Raw genomic sequence first — 13,887 nt, forward strand, 5'->3', positions numbered from 1 at the left:
GCGAAATTATAAGAAAATTCGAATTTCAACCACACCATCTTAGAATCAATATTTTAAAAACAAGTAAGATTGTCAGAGTGAGTTTTTCACTTTTATGACTCTTTTACATCATTGTTAACCATCCTTCATAAAAATAATGTGTTAAATAATGCTCCCTTAAGTCATATACAACGTTGGCTGTCTTGCCCCATATGACGATCTTGCCCCACTTTCCCCTATGATTTTCCTTGACAATCTCGAAGAAAGATGGTAGAAAAGTCTCGCTTACCTATCAGACATTTCCCAAATAACCAAAAGTTTCTTTAAAAGTACACTGGATTCTGTTTTGACACGATTTACACTTTCTCAATTTTGCACCCATCCAAAAATTTTAATGCATATTAATTACCATGTGATTTTTCTTTGAATTATTTAGGATTTTTTGAAACATGTTGCAAAGATTTTGGTGGTGAATTGAAGTCACACGATCAAAAACACGAGCAAAAAAATCGTGTAAAAACAGAATCCTGTGTACGTTTTTTGCTTAATCAGCTTCTCTGTCAAGCTGTTGAAGCAAAAAGCGTACTTTTAAAGGAACTTTTGGCTACTAGGTTTTGATCATTGAATTTGTAGCTCACTTGTTCTTTTCTTGAGGTGGTTCAAGAAGATGATTCATTAGTTAGCAATTGGTTTTCGTTTACATTGGACATGGTGAGCCTTCCCGACGAAATTCTGAATTACTATTTGGACATACTGCATGGTTCATGACCAGTTATTCGGTGAAAACCACTTGAGCCAGGGGCCTCATTGCGCATCTCCTTTCGACAGCTTTTTCGTATGGCTTGTTGCATGGTTTGCTCGTTTCGAGTCGAGGTGCGCAATGTCACCCCAGTTTTGGTGTGCAATGTACGAATCGTATCCCAAAGTTGCGTAACAAGCTTTGAAAATTCTATTACCGTTTGCTTCTACCTACATACCTATGCGAGAATTGATTTTCAACACATCTCCAGATGAAGACCAAAGAGAAAAACAGATTATAATTTGAGGTCGATTTGATATTAACTTTATCAGACACGCATGCTTGTAAGCTGGTACATCTACATAATATCTACATAAGTTCTATCTGCAGGCCTGGTAGCGGGTCACTTTTTAGTGACTTGGTCACTTTTTTCGGGCAAGTCACTAAAAAGTCTCTTTTTTCGACCTCAAGTCACTAAAGTCACTTTTTCTCGCAAAAAGTCACTATTTTCAACTATTTTGAAACTATTGACTATTTTTGAATGAAGCTCTATGTATAAGTCGGATGATGCTTTGTTCATGGCGAAAATGAAATTACGGATCTTGGAAAAATGATCGCTCTGAAATTTCGCCAGCCATATTACTCGCTGCTCTTATTGGCATTTCACCAGTAGCTAATTGACCTTTCCCGTCAAAATTTTCAACTTGCTCAATCGATTCTTTATTTTATTTAAAGTCAACTCTCCCAAAGAACCCATATTTTTTGACGCCTCTAAGTATTTTTTTAAATTTAAAACAAAATATTTAAAAAGTGTTGTTGTTCAAGATTGGGCTATGAGGTGAACCGGTCTAGGGCCGAAAACCTCATTAATAAAGACAATAAAAAAAAGAGATTGGGTTAACATTCGCCCGATTTTGAACGAACAGCGGGTGAATTTTTCTAACCGGTTCACATGTGTAGCATTTTTTTAACTTTTGTTTTGGATTTTTAAAATAGTTAGAGGCTTGAGAGAGAAAGTTGAGTTTAGCTTAAATTACCATTTTCTACCAAAACGATCCGTACTGATGTTCCTTTCGCACTAAAAAATCCAAAAAATTCTTAAACCTATAGCAAATTTGCATCTTTCTTAAGTAGGTGTTCAGCTAATCCAGTGATTTTCACTCATTCTCACGAGAAGAGAATGTTCATTCACGCAGATTTTTGCCTAGAAATCATTTTTCGGGGAAGAAAAACAGGTCTTATGAGTGATAAATAACCATGTTTCGCTCACTTCCAGTGGCGCAAACGTTTGATTTGCTCGCAGGACTACTCATAGTTTTAAGTAGTCCTTTTTTTTGACTGATATTTAGTAAAATTTCCTTGGGATAAAAAGAGAGGGCAAAAGTCAGCGTGCACGATTTTCATTTCTTCTCTGAGTTCGTTATGAGAGAGTGGTGAGTGAAAGATGGTTTCCGCCACAAATTACGAAAAAAAGTTCTCATTCGACCTAGAAACGCTTAATTTCGTCTCATCGAAATTGCAACTGCAAATTTTATTGTCACTATTTGGTCACTTTTTCTGCAACTGAAAGTCACTATTTGGTCCCTTTTTCCGTCAGCTTTGGTCACTAAAGTCAACATTTTGAGTGGCAATGGTCGCTACCAGCCCTGTATCTGGAATAAGGGCGAATGTCACAAGAGAGGATTCTCTTCGTCGACTTCTCCTCTTTTTAATAAAAGTGACAAGCAGATCATTTCTTTGAGGTTTATCACCTCAGCACGATAGAAAACAATGCGAACTTGCATTCTGAGGTGATAAACTGCAAAGAAATGATCTTCTTGTCACTTTTATTTAAAAAAGGGGAAGTCGACGAAGAGAATTCTCTCTTGCGACATTCGCCCTTTTACCAGATAGAGCTTGAATATAACAAATACAAGTACAAAAGGCAGTCTGAAAGAATTACTGCTGGAAAATTTAATATTTTTTTTTTTTTTTTTTGTGGTGGTTACAATGGCAGCTGTCCCTTGCTATTAATCTACACTGTACCCCGCCCATATTGGCTTCTATGAGCCTCCCGTTTTTCATCATCACACAGACGTTCCTAAGCGATGTTGCTCATGTGGTCACTGTTATGGGCCGTGTTGATGAAAACAAGGATTTGTATAACAGCCCACCCCATCATTATAAGCACTTAGTATTGTCAAACTACCATCACTAATATCAACATCACTCTTTTCTTCTTCTTTACCTTTACAAAAGTATATAAGTTTTTCTGCCACTACGAATCATTTCACTCAGTATAAGCAATGAAATCACGCATCATATTCACCTACTATCATTACGTTAATGTTAACATAGTCATCATGATCACCGAAAATTATTGCGGTCACTATCACCGTATCGTTCTTTCTTCACATTCTCAACTTTTCCACTATCTTAACTCCCTTAAGCAGGAAACCAGCCTCAGAAACAAGTCACCGAAAAATCACCAAACGGTCAAAACCAAATTACTAAATCGTCGGCACCATCTTTGTTCATAATTCCGTTCAACCTTTCCAAATTCACGTCACGACTTATACTATGTTCTTACTAGGGCCTTGTAACATGTTATTCGGCTATCTTGATGAGCTTTCTTTTGTCGATAATTTGAATAACATGTTATTCAGGCCGTAGTGCAAACATAGTATTAATAAGTATATAAGTCACTGCTTACGATTTTGTTGAACATATATTGCAGTCGTGTGTTTAATGATGAGTCGATTCACTTAATTCACTTCACGCCAACACCGCTACATCAATTTTTACATCAACTATATTTTGCACTTCTCAGTAACCATCCTAAACAACACTTCAGCATAATTTTCCACCTATTTCCTAAATCAATTTTTAGGTTATTGTTTTGATATAATATACACACACACTCACAGAAACATATATACGTTTTTCACAAATGTGCATATATATAAACAAAGTACGGTTATCATTTACAAAGTAAACACATATGATATATACATTTACGCAATGGAATAAAAATATGATAAATTTATAAGTTATTTGCACTTACCATGTATGTATTCTTTCTATCTACTTACCACTTATTAGCTTTAATAAGTGTTTACCAGATTTCAGATTCTTCCGATTCCTGACGATATTAGTAGGATCATGCTGCATTTGGTGTTGACTCGGAGTCTTCTCAATTTCGAAGCTCCATCATAATTTATTATAGTTGAGATCGGGTTAGATAGTGAGGAAAATAATGAAAAGAATGGATATTAGTAAATGTCATTTTATTATTTATGAGGTTCTTTTAAATGGGATTCTCAAATTAGTGTAGTGTTATATTTAATATCAGTCGGATTTAATTAAGTAGCTTGTTTTTTTTCTAATTTCAGTTAGAGATGTATATAATAAGTGATTAATTTGGTTACAGCATAGCTGGGCCTTTCGACGATAATATCGATTTATTGAATAATTTTTCCTCAATGTGGTCCACGTTGTCTTGTAACTGATCTAGCAGGAAATAATGAGCACTCCATTTTATAACTTATTTTTAACATAAACGTTGACTACGATAAAATTATGAGAAATCTCTTCTAAAGTAACTCTCTAGTATAGGATGCTAGACTTGGATCAGCTAAATAGTATCTTCAAAACTATGTCACATAGGACATTAAGCTACGGAGCCAATGTTGAATACATTCAAATGAATTATAGATTGTTGTGAAAGGAGGTGCCTGTATCGATTACCTATTTTGACATTATTCAGTTACAACACAATAGGAGGCTAAGCACAATTGACTGACTATTAAAAGGCTCTTTATTCAATAAATTCAGTCGAATTATACCACACCTCCCTTAGCTTCTATCCGCGACATGTAGCACGCACCCTGTCGGTCATTGAGGAAACCGAATAGGAGTATACGAACTTACAATTCAATTCCCATAATCTACACCACTTTCTTCATGTGTATTCAAATAGATTCCAACCCCAGTTCGTAGACTCCTACCAGCACAGATTACAATTCTCCTAGAATATATCAATATTTGGGGGGAATTATAATCCAAAGCCCAGGGTACTGCTGGAAAATTTAATATTGAAATAAAAAAAGATATTGAAATAAATATACCTTAAAATGTATGTTTGTTCTTGATTTCGGCATAACATATTAAGGGGGCTGTGGGCCACTGGTATAATCGTCAAGGGGGTCGCGACACCGAAAAGGTTGGGAACCACTTATATGATTCCGTATGATGGCCCTAAAGAATTTTGTTTGAAAACCCAAAACAATTCCATTCGAAAGCACAACAGGATTACGTTTGGAAGCCCAAAATTTTTGAAAATAACAAATGTCTGTAACTTCAATCAAAAGTCTGTATAATGTCTGTAATCTGTATGCAAGATCAAATTTCGGTATAATAACAAACATATCTGTATGCCTGATATCCCTGGTTTGCATCAGGAAGCGACACATCGCCACTCGCAGAAGGATACACGCAAAAAAAATATTGCAGTCGAAACTACCATTCCGAGGGTTATTTTAAGAATATGCACTGACGATTTTCAGCAGATACCTAACTAACCCGTTTGATTTTACCATGCGGGCAGTAAAAATCAACTGTGGCCTATGCGGAATGTTGTCACATGAACTGAAACAGTGGTGAATTTCTCTGAAACCATGGTATAATTTACTGAAATTTCATGGTGGTTTTAAAAACAAAGCATAGTCTACAAAATAGTTGTTTTTACCACGATTTTTTTTTTCTGTGTACATTTGCCTGTAGTTGGCAATAAGACAGTGGTAGATCTTATCCTGTAACGCACCACGTAAAGGTGTCTACCCAGCGTTGCGGGTAATGTGTCCGTCGAAAATTTATATACAAAAAACGATGTTTTCAAAAAATGTTTTCAAACCTTCGCAACTTTTGAACCAACACGGAGAAAAAAATACGGTAGAATCAACCGGATTTTGCTTCAAATCAACAATATTTTTGCATTGATTTATGAATAACAATATTTATTGTTGATACAACCACAAATAGGATTGAATCAACCATACGCGATAGTTGATTCAACTCTCGAATATATTTGTTTCAACTATGCTTTCCAGCTGTCACTGTCAAATAATGCATTAAAAAACAATATTCATGGTTGTTTTTACATTTGAAAATGCTGTGAAACTACTTTATCGACAATATAATAACAACAACAAAAGAGGAAAAAGTGACAGAACCAGAATCGAACTAGTTACATGGGGAGTGAGAGTCATCCTCTTTACCACTGCACCGTGCTTACTTCTTGTAGACGGGATGATCTATGTTGATCAGATTATACAGTTTTTCCAAATCATGAAATTAATGATTGTTAAAAGAACGATATTATTATTGTTTCAATGATTTGCAACCTTATGGCACGAATTGAAGTATTTTCAGTCATAGATTTTGGAATAAAATATCTTCTAAGCAAAACGTGACTATATTTTATAGAAGGCTCAGAGACCCATAGTGTTATATACCAATCGACTCAGCTCGACAAACTGAGTAAATGTCTGTCTGTTCGTGTGTATGTGTGTGTGTGCGTGCACATGTGCCATAAAAAACTTTAGCCAATTTTTCACATAGTAATTCTAAACCGATTCCCTCACAACAAGTTACATTCGACAGAGAATAAACCGAAGTTGATCACTATTGAATTTCATCACGATTGCGCATTCCAAAAAGAATCTTCATATTATAATAGTTATGAAACATAGTAATTAAGTCATAACATGCCATAAAATGCCTTGAAGAATCAACCCATGCAAGCTCTTCTACTCGATTTTAGTACAACAAAAAAAAGCGCAAGCTTCGATTGGATGCAGTTTACGACGCATAACGTTTCTGCAGCTTCCTGGTATAATAATTGCATAAAACACGCACGCTAATAATACTTTACTTAGTGATTTTAAAACTAATATCACAAATTATTCAGTATTCCAACGAATTTCTTGATAATGCATTTGTTTGTTTGATTGGGTTATTCAATAATGCACGAGAAAGGCACAGGCACTGCTAGGTGATCAATCTGGGTTTTTTAAATGAAAATTTAAACGTTTTTACTTTTTACACATACATTCAAAACATTGGAAAGATTCACCAAGCCGATGTTGAGCAACATTTTTATTTTGATTTCAGCTTTATTTTTTTAACTTTATTAAAATGTTTTTTTTGAATCTAGAGATTAAGTTTTACACGTTTCAGCTTTTTGCTTACATACGAGCACCACATGTCAGGAAAAAAATGTTGCAGCAGCTTTATAGTGACTAAATCTGGTCACATATGAGTTGTCGTAACCCATGTGGAACTGCTAGGGTTGTAACTGACCAAACATAATAAAGTTTTCACTGTTGATTTTATGATAAAATTACCGTCAAAAATACGTCGAGGAGTTGGATATTTTTCATGGTATCGCTTCGTCGCTTCTTTTTACTTCCATGCGTGCTTAATGCTGAAAAAAAATGACAAAAATGGAAACAAGTCAAATGCCTTTTCACTGCTTTGTTTTTTGTGGGATGAATATTGGAGCTACGAGATGAAGTCCAGGAGCGGTAACCCTAGTTAATAGTAGGTCTGTGGCAGGCATTTCAGATAATGGGTTAATGGCTGCTAGTTTAATTTGAAATTAACATTAGGACCATTGTTTAAAAAGGTATGCCGAAGCGTATTTCCCTTTATTTGATGTTCACCAATAACACTGATTCAACTTGCTCCACCTTAATCTATATGTTTTTTTTTTAATTCTAGACCCAGAACGCCACAAAGCAGATTGCCAGTGCGAACCATGCAAGAAAAAGCGCATACTGATATCACATTCCGACCCGTACAAGGGTGTGAAGGCGTTCTTCGTCAAGGTGCTCATCGTCGGTGGGTGGGTACTGCTCGCATTCTTGACCTATAAAGTGTCCCAATTCGACTACGAGATGTCCAACTTTGATCCGTATGAAATTCTTGGCGTTCCATTGGGATCCTCCCAGAAGGACATCAAGAAAGCCTACCGCACTCTGTCGGTTATTCTGCATCCGGATAAGGAAACTGGTGACGAAAAAGCGTTCATGAAGCTCACGAAGGCTTACCAAGCGCTGACAGATGACGAAGCACGAAAGAATTGGGAAAAGTACGGCAACCCGGACGGCCCGGGAGCAACATCGTTCGGCATTGCGCTACCGTCGTGGATCGTTGAGAAGGAGAATTCAGTCTGGGTGCTGGGATTGTATGCGTTGGTGTTCATGGTGGCCCTGCCCACCGTGGTGGGAACCTGGTGGTATCGATCGATACGCTACAGTGGCGATAAGGTGCTGCTGGACACGACCCAGATGTATTTCTACTTTTTCCACAAGACTCCTCAAATGGCGCTGAAGCGGGTGGTGATGATACTGGCTGCCAGTTTGGAGTTTGATAAGCGGCACAACACCAACGTGGTGGAAAGACAGTCGGATAACGAGGAGGTTCCCATGGTAAGTGATAAAGATTAATATATATATTGCTCATTAGAGATAATCAGTTTATTGATTGTTGAATCAGTTGATTGATTCTATCAGTATTACTTCATTAGGCTTAATTATCAAATGATAAACCTTATTCAATGTTAGGTCGATCCATAATTACTCTGCAAATATCGATTTCATATAAACAGCGAACATGACAACAACTATGTACTCACGTATTTAATACTGTACAATTTTTAGTTTGATTAATATCAGACATATTTTAAGTCGCAGTGAATTACAATTAGGCAAAAATATGGGAAGTAAACTTATTCCAAACTGTAAAATTCTAGGAAATAGTTAGAAAGTATTCTCAATACTTGTACCTATCTTGTTTGAAAACATTTTCGATGGATCATTTCTTTTTAGCTCATCAGACAATTACCGAACCTGAACGAAAAGTGTAAGGAACTTCCGTTGTGTCGAATGTATTCAATCAAGGCTCGTGCCATTCTACATGCCCATCTTAGTCGAATGGCACTGAATCAAGATACGCTAGATAAAGATCGTCAATTCATCGTGAAAAAGTGTCCATACCTAATCCAGGAGATGGTCAGCTGTGTTAACCAGTTGATTATGTTGGCTTATGCTCGGAGAAGTATGATTCAAAATATGTTTATCTCGTCTGAATTTCAACTTATTATACCTTATCCCAGTCTCCAAGCTCCCGACTATAGAAACAATCGAGAATTGCATGAAGTTGTCGCCGATGATTATCCAAGGACTGTGGGAGTTCAAGAACCCTCTGCTTCAACTGCCACATGTCACCGAGGAGCATCTTCGGTATTTCATCTCGAAGAAGCCTCCGATTCGCAATCTTCAGCAGTTCGCCCAGTTACCGGCCGAGGAAAGTCGCTTGGTGTTGCGTAGCTTAAGCGACTTCGAGTACGAAAACGTGACGAAGGTGCTCGGCAAGATGCCGCTGATTGATTTTGCTGTGAAGTGCGAAGTGGTGGACGACGAGAACTCCAACGTCGTGACGGCCGGAGCCATTGTGACCGTGACGGTCGAGCTGGTTCGGAGGAGCATGAGCGAGCTATTCGGGGACACCACCGCCAAGGAGAAGCAGGGCATAACGTTCGTTTTGAATTTGAATCTATTCGGATAAAACGAAACGATTGATTGAATTTTTACATTTTTTGCAGTGAAGCAAATGATGACGGCGCTGAAGGTGACGAAAATGGAGGTGGAGGTGATGGTGCAGTGGCACCAAAGGACGAAAAGGAAGATGCCAAGGCGAAGAAACCCGCCTGGCAGCCCAGAACAGGCGGCAAGGGACACAAGGGGAAGAGCAAAAGTGCGGCCAACAGAAATAAACATCGGCAGGCAGCGGCAGCTGCTGCGGCGCTCGCTCAAACTCAGGCCACTAAGATTGAAAAGGTATGATTTATGAGCTGTTCGAAAAAAAGGTCACGTGATCATGTAGAATTTTTGGTAGAAAGTGATGTCTTCTTTGTTGAATGATTTTTGTGTGTATTCGTTCGCATGTATTTGATATGAACAAACATTGCATATGTATTTAAAATATCGATACTTCAACAGTAGAAATTCCTTCGTTCATTGGCGTAACTAGCCCCGATGTCTATGAGGGCTTTAGCCCTCCACCTATTTTCCCTATTTTGAGCTTCTTTTCTAAAATTCTTGAACATCTTACCACTCTTATTTCAACGAATGAATCAATTTGAAATTCAGGACAAGTAGATACATTATTATGCGTTTTTATGCACCAGGCACATGTGCTATTGGCAGATAAAACTGAGGTAAAAACGAAGGATCATCATTCGATAAAGTGATGATTGACGCGTTCTATGTAGGGGTAATGATGGCTTTGGCAGGTTTTGTTCTATTATTGGCAGGGGGTTTTTAATGACTGATTATGCTCAAATTTGGCCCAAACATTCTTTGCATATCAAAGTATATTGTGGCCAACTTTCATATAATTCGGTCGACAAAAACCCCCTGCCAATATTAGAACAAAACCTGCCAAAGCCGTCTGTTCCCCTACTGTTTCTTGTGTTTTTCATTCCAGTTTTGAAATTTTTCGGAACCTAACCTTACTTTTAATTGCCAATAAGGCATAACAGAACAATTTTTTTTTCGGAGGTGGAGGTGGGTCGGCCACACATTACGAAAGGGCATATACGAAATCTGCAAGCAAGCGCTGGACTAGAATTCGGCAGGATATCGCAGCAGAGGCAGACTCAGGGGCTCGTGGTGACTAAGCCTGAACAAAGAAATGGGGGAAGCCCATATGGCATAATGCCATTTGGCATAACGATTTAAATGTCCAGCGGCCATTTGGCATAATTTGTTGTACATTCAAAGTTAATTGCCTATATGCCGGGTATTAAGCCACCCGGAGTGGAAATTAATTACTATGTCTGAAACTTGATTATGCATATGTACAACATGTGATAGATTTAGTTCGGAAAAGGTATTGGAGGGTAACCGCCCCTTCGGTGGGGTTTGATCCCACTGGGGTCGTGGGATCAAACCCCATCGAAGGGGCGGTTACCCTCCAATACCTTTTCCGAACTAAATCTATCACATGTTGTACATATGCATAATCAAGTTTCAGACATAGTAAATAATTTGTTGTTTTTTTAAATTTCTTTATTAAAGTGATTTTTGAATTAGAAATAAAGTTCATCACTGATAATTTGTTGGGTACCTCGAGGCCCTTTTGGCATAATCCTCGAAAAATGTATTAATTACAATGGGCCGTTTAGCAAAACTACCATTTGGCACAAAAAAGGTTAAACGTAGGAATATATTCGACATTGTTGTTTCATAAGGGCGAAAGTCGCAAAGGTAAACATTGACTTCGTCTGCCGATTTCAGGAAGATTAGAGACTCCTGGAGAAGATGACTCCTTTAAAAGTACGCATTTGCCCGGAAAAGAGTAAATGACCCCTTCTTCAAAAGTACGCCTTTTCTGGACAGAATACTAAATGACCCATTTTTCGAAAGAACGCATAAGTCGAAGCGTATATCAAGCTCTATCTGGAATAAGGGCGAATGTCGCAAGAGAGGATTCTCTTCGTCGACTTCCCCTCTTTTAAATAAAAGTGACAAGCAGCAGATTTCTTTTTGGTTTATCACCTCAGAACGATAGAAAACAATGCAAACTTGCATTCTGAGATGATAAACTGCAAAGAAATCCCCTGCTTGTCACTTTTTTTTCAAAAGAGGGGAGGTCGACGAAAAGAATTCTCTTCTGCGCCCTTTTACCAGATAGGGCTTGATATGATTTATTTTCTACGCATACGATCGGAATAAGATAAATGAGCTGATGATCCCATCTTTTAAAGCACTCGATTAAATCTCCTTATTATTGGAAAGGAAGATCGAGACCGTGAAGAAATGGAGCAACTGTACCGCGCTAATAACACACGAAAGTTCTATGAGAAGTTAACCCGTTCACGTAAGGGCCACGTGCCACAGCCCGATATGTGTAAGGACATAAACGGGAACCTTCTTACGAACGAGCGTGAGGTGATCCAAAGGTGGCGGCAGCACTACGAAGAACACCTGAATGGCAATGTGGCAGACGAAGATGGCGGTATGGTGATGGACCTGGGAGAACGCACGCAGGACATAATTCTACCGGCTCCGGATCTCCAGGAAATCCAGGAGGAGAATGGCCGGCTCAAGAACAACAAAGCCCCTGGGGTTGACCAACTACCAGGAGAGCTATTTAAACACGGTGGTGGGGCACTGGCTAGAGCGCTGCACTGGGTAATTACCAAGATTTGGGAGGAGGAAGTTTTGCCGCAGGAGTGGATGGAAAGTGTTGTGTGTCCCATCTACAAAAAAGGCGATAAGCTGGATTGTAGCAACTACCACTCAATAACATTGCTGAACGGCGCCTACAAGGTACTCTCCCAAATGTTATGCCGTCGACTAGCATCAATTGCAAGAGAGTTCGTGGGGCAGTACCAGGCGGGTTTTATGGGCGAACGCTCCACCACGGACCAGGTGTTTGCCATTCGCCAAGTACTGTAGAAATGCCGCGAATACAACGTGCCCACACATCATCTATTCATCGACTTCAAAGCCGCATATGATACAATCGATCGGGACCAGCTATGGCAGCTAATGCACGAACACGGTTTTCCGGATAAACTGACACGGTTGATCAAGGCTACGATGGATCGGGTGATGTGCGTAGTTCGAGTTTCAGGAGCATTCTCGAGTCTCTTCGAAACCCGCAGAGGGTTACGGCAAGGTGATGGTCTTTCGTATTTGCTATTCAACATCGCTTTGGAAGGTGTAATACGAAGAGCAGGGATTAACACGAGTGGTACAATTTTCAATAAGTACGTCCAGCTATTTGGTTTCGCCGACGACATAGATATTATGGCACGTAACTTTGAGAAGATGGAGGAACCCTACATCAGACTGAAGAGGGAAGCTAAGCGGATCGGACTAGTCATCAACACGTCGAAGACGAAGTACATGATAGGAAGAGGTTCAAGAGAAGACAATGTGAGCCACCCACCGCGAGTTTGCATCGGTGGTGACGAAATCGAGGTGGTAGAAGAATTTGTGTACTTGGGCTCACTGGTGACTGCCGAAAATGACACCAGCAGAGAAATTCGGAGACGCATAGTGGCTAGAAATCGTACGTACTTTGGACTCCGCAAGACGCTCCGATCGAATAGAGTTCGCCGCCGACACCAAACTGACAATCTACAAAACGCTAATTAGACCGGTAGTCCTCTACGGACACGAGACCTGGACGATGCTCGTGGAGGACCAACGCGCACTTGGAGTTTTCGAAAGGAAAGTGCTGCGTACCATCTATGGTGGGGTGCAGATGGCGGACGGTACGTGGAGGAGGCGAATGAACCACGAATTGCATCAGCTGTTGGGAGAACCATCCATCGTTCACACCGCGAAAATCGGACGACTGCGATGGGCCGGGCACGTAGCCAGAATGTCGGACAGTAACCCGGTGAAAATGGTTCTCGACAACGATCCGACGGGCACAAGAAGGCGAGGTGCGCAGCGGGCAAGGTGGATCGATCAGGTGGAAGATGACTTGCGGACCCTCCGTAGACTGCGTGGTTGGCGACGTGTAGCCATGGACCGAGCCGAATGGAGAAGACTCTTATATACCGCACAGGCCACTTCGGCCTTAGTCTGAATAAATAATAATAATTATTGGAAAGCATGCATGCATTTGGTTGGAAGAATTCTAATGAGTAGATCATTCCTCCATTCGAAGCACACATCTGAAAAAAAAAATACCTTAAGAGATCACATTTTCAGGAATAAGCAGGCCTGGTAGCGGGTCACTTTTTAGTGACTTGGTTACTTTTTTCGGGCTAGTCACTAACAAGTCCCTTGTTTCGACCTCAAGTCACTAAGGTCACTTTTTCTCCCAAAAAGTCACTATTTTCAACTTTTTTTAAACTATTGACTAAAATTTTTGCCTTTCTCGTATACAAAGTATACGTAAAGGCTATAGGATCACTCAAAAACCGAACTTTTGATAGAAGGCTCGGACACCCATAGTGTTATATACCAATCGACTCAGCTCGACGAATTGAGGTGATGTCTGTATGTGTGTATGTGTGTGTGTGTGTGTACAAAAATGTGAGACACACTTTTTAGTACTTAGCATTATTCGATTTGCTCGCAACAAGTTGCAGCCGACGCGGATTG

General features: G+C 39.5%; 1 protein-coding gene across 1 annotated transcript in view; it reads left to right on the forward strand.

Moving 5' to 3' along the window:
- Positions 1-13,887, forward strand: part of LOC134218469 (translocation protein SEC63 homolog) — a 37,605-nt gene that overhangs the window by 13,329 nt on the left and 10,389 nt on the right. Inside the window, exons 2-5 of the mRNA XM_062697482.1 lie at positions 7,478-8,187; positions 8,587-8,815; positions 8,874-9,294; positions 9,363-9,597. Coding sequence (XP_062553466.1) covers positions 7,478-8,187; positions 8,587-8,815; positions 8,874-9,294; positions 9,363-9,597 — 1,595 coding nt within the window. The remainder of the gene's footprint in view (positions 1-7,477; positions 8,188-8,586; positions 8,816-8,873; positions 9,295-9,362; positions 9,598-13,887) is intronic.

The sequence above is a fragment of the Armigeres subalbatus genome, chromosome 2 (assembly GCF_024139115.2).
Source record: "Armigeres subalbatus isolate Guangzhou_Male chromosome 2, GZ_Asu_2, whole genome shotgun sequence".
Classification (NCBI taxonomy): Eukaryota; Metazoa; Arthropoda; class Insecta; order Diptera; family Culicidae; genus Armigeres; species Armigeres subalbatus.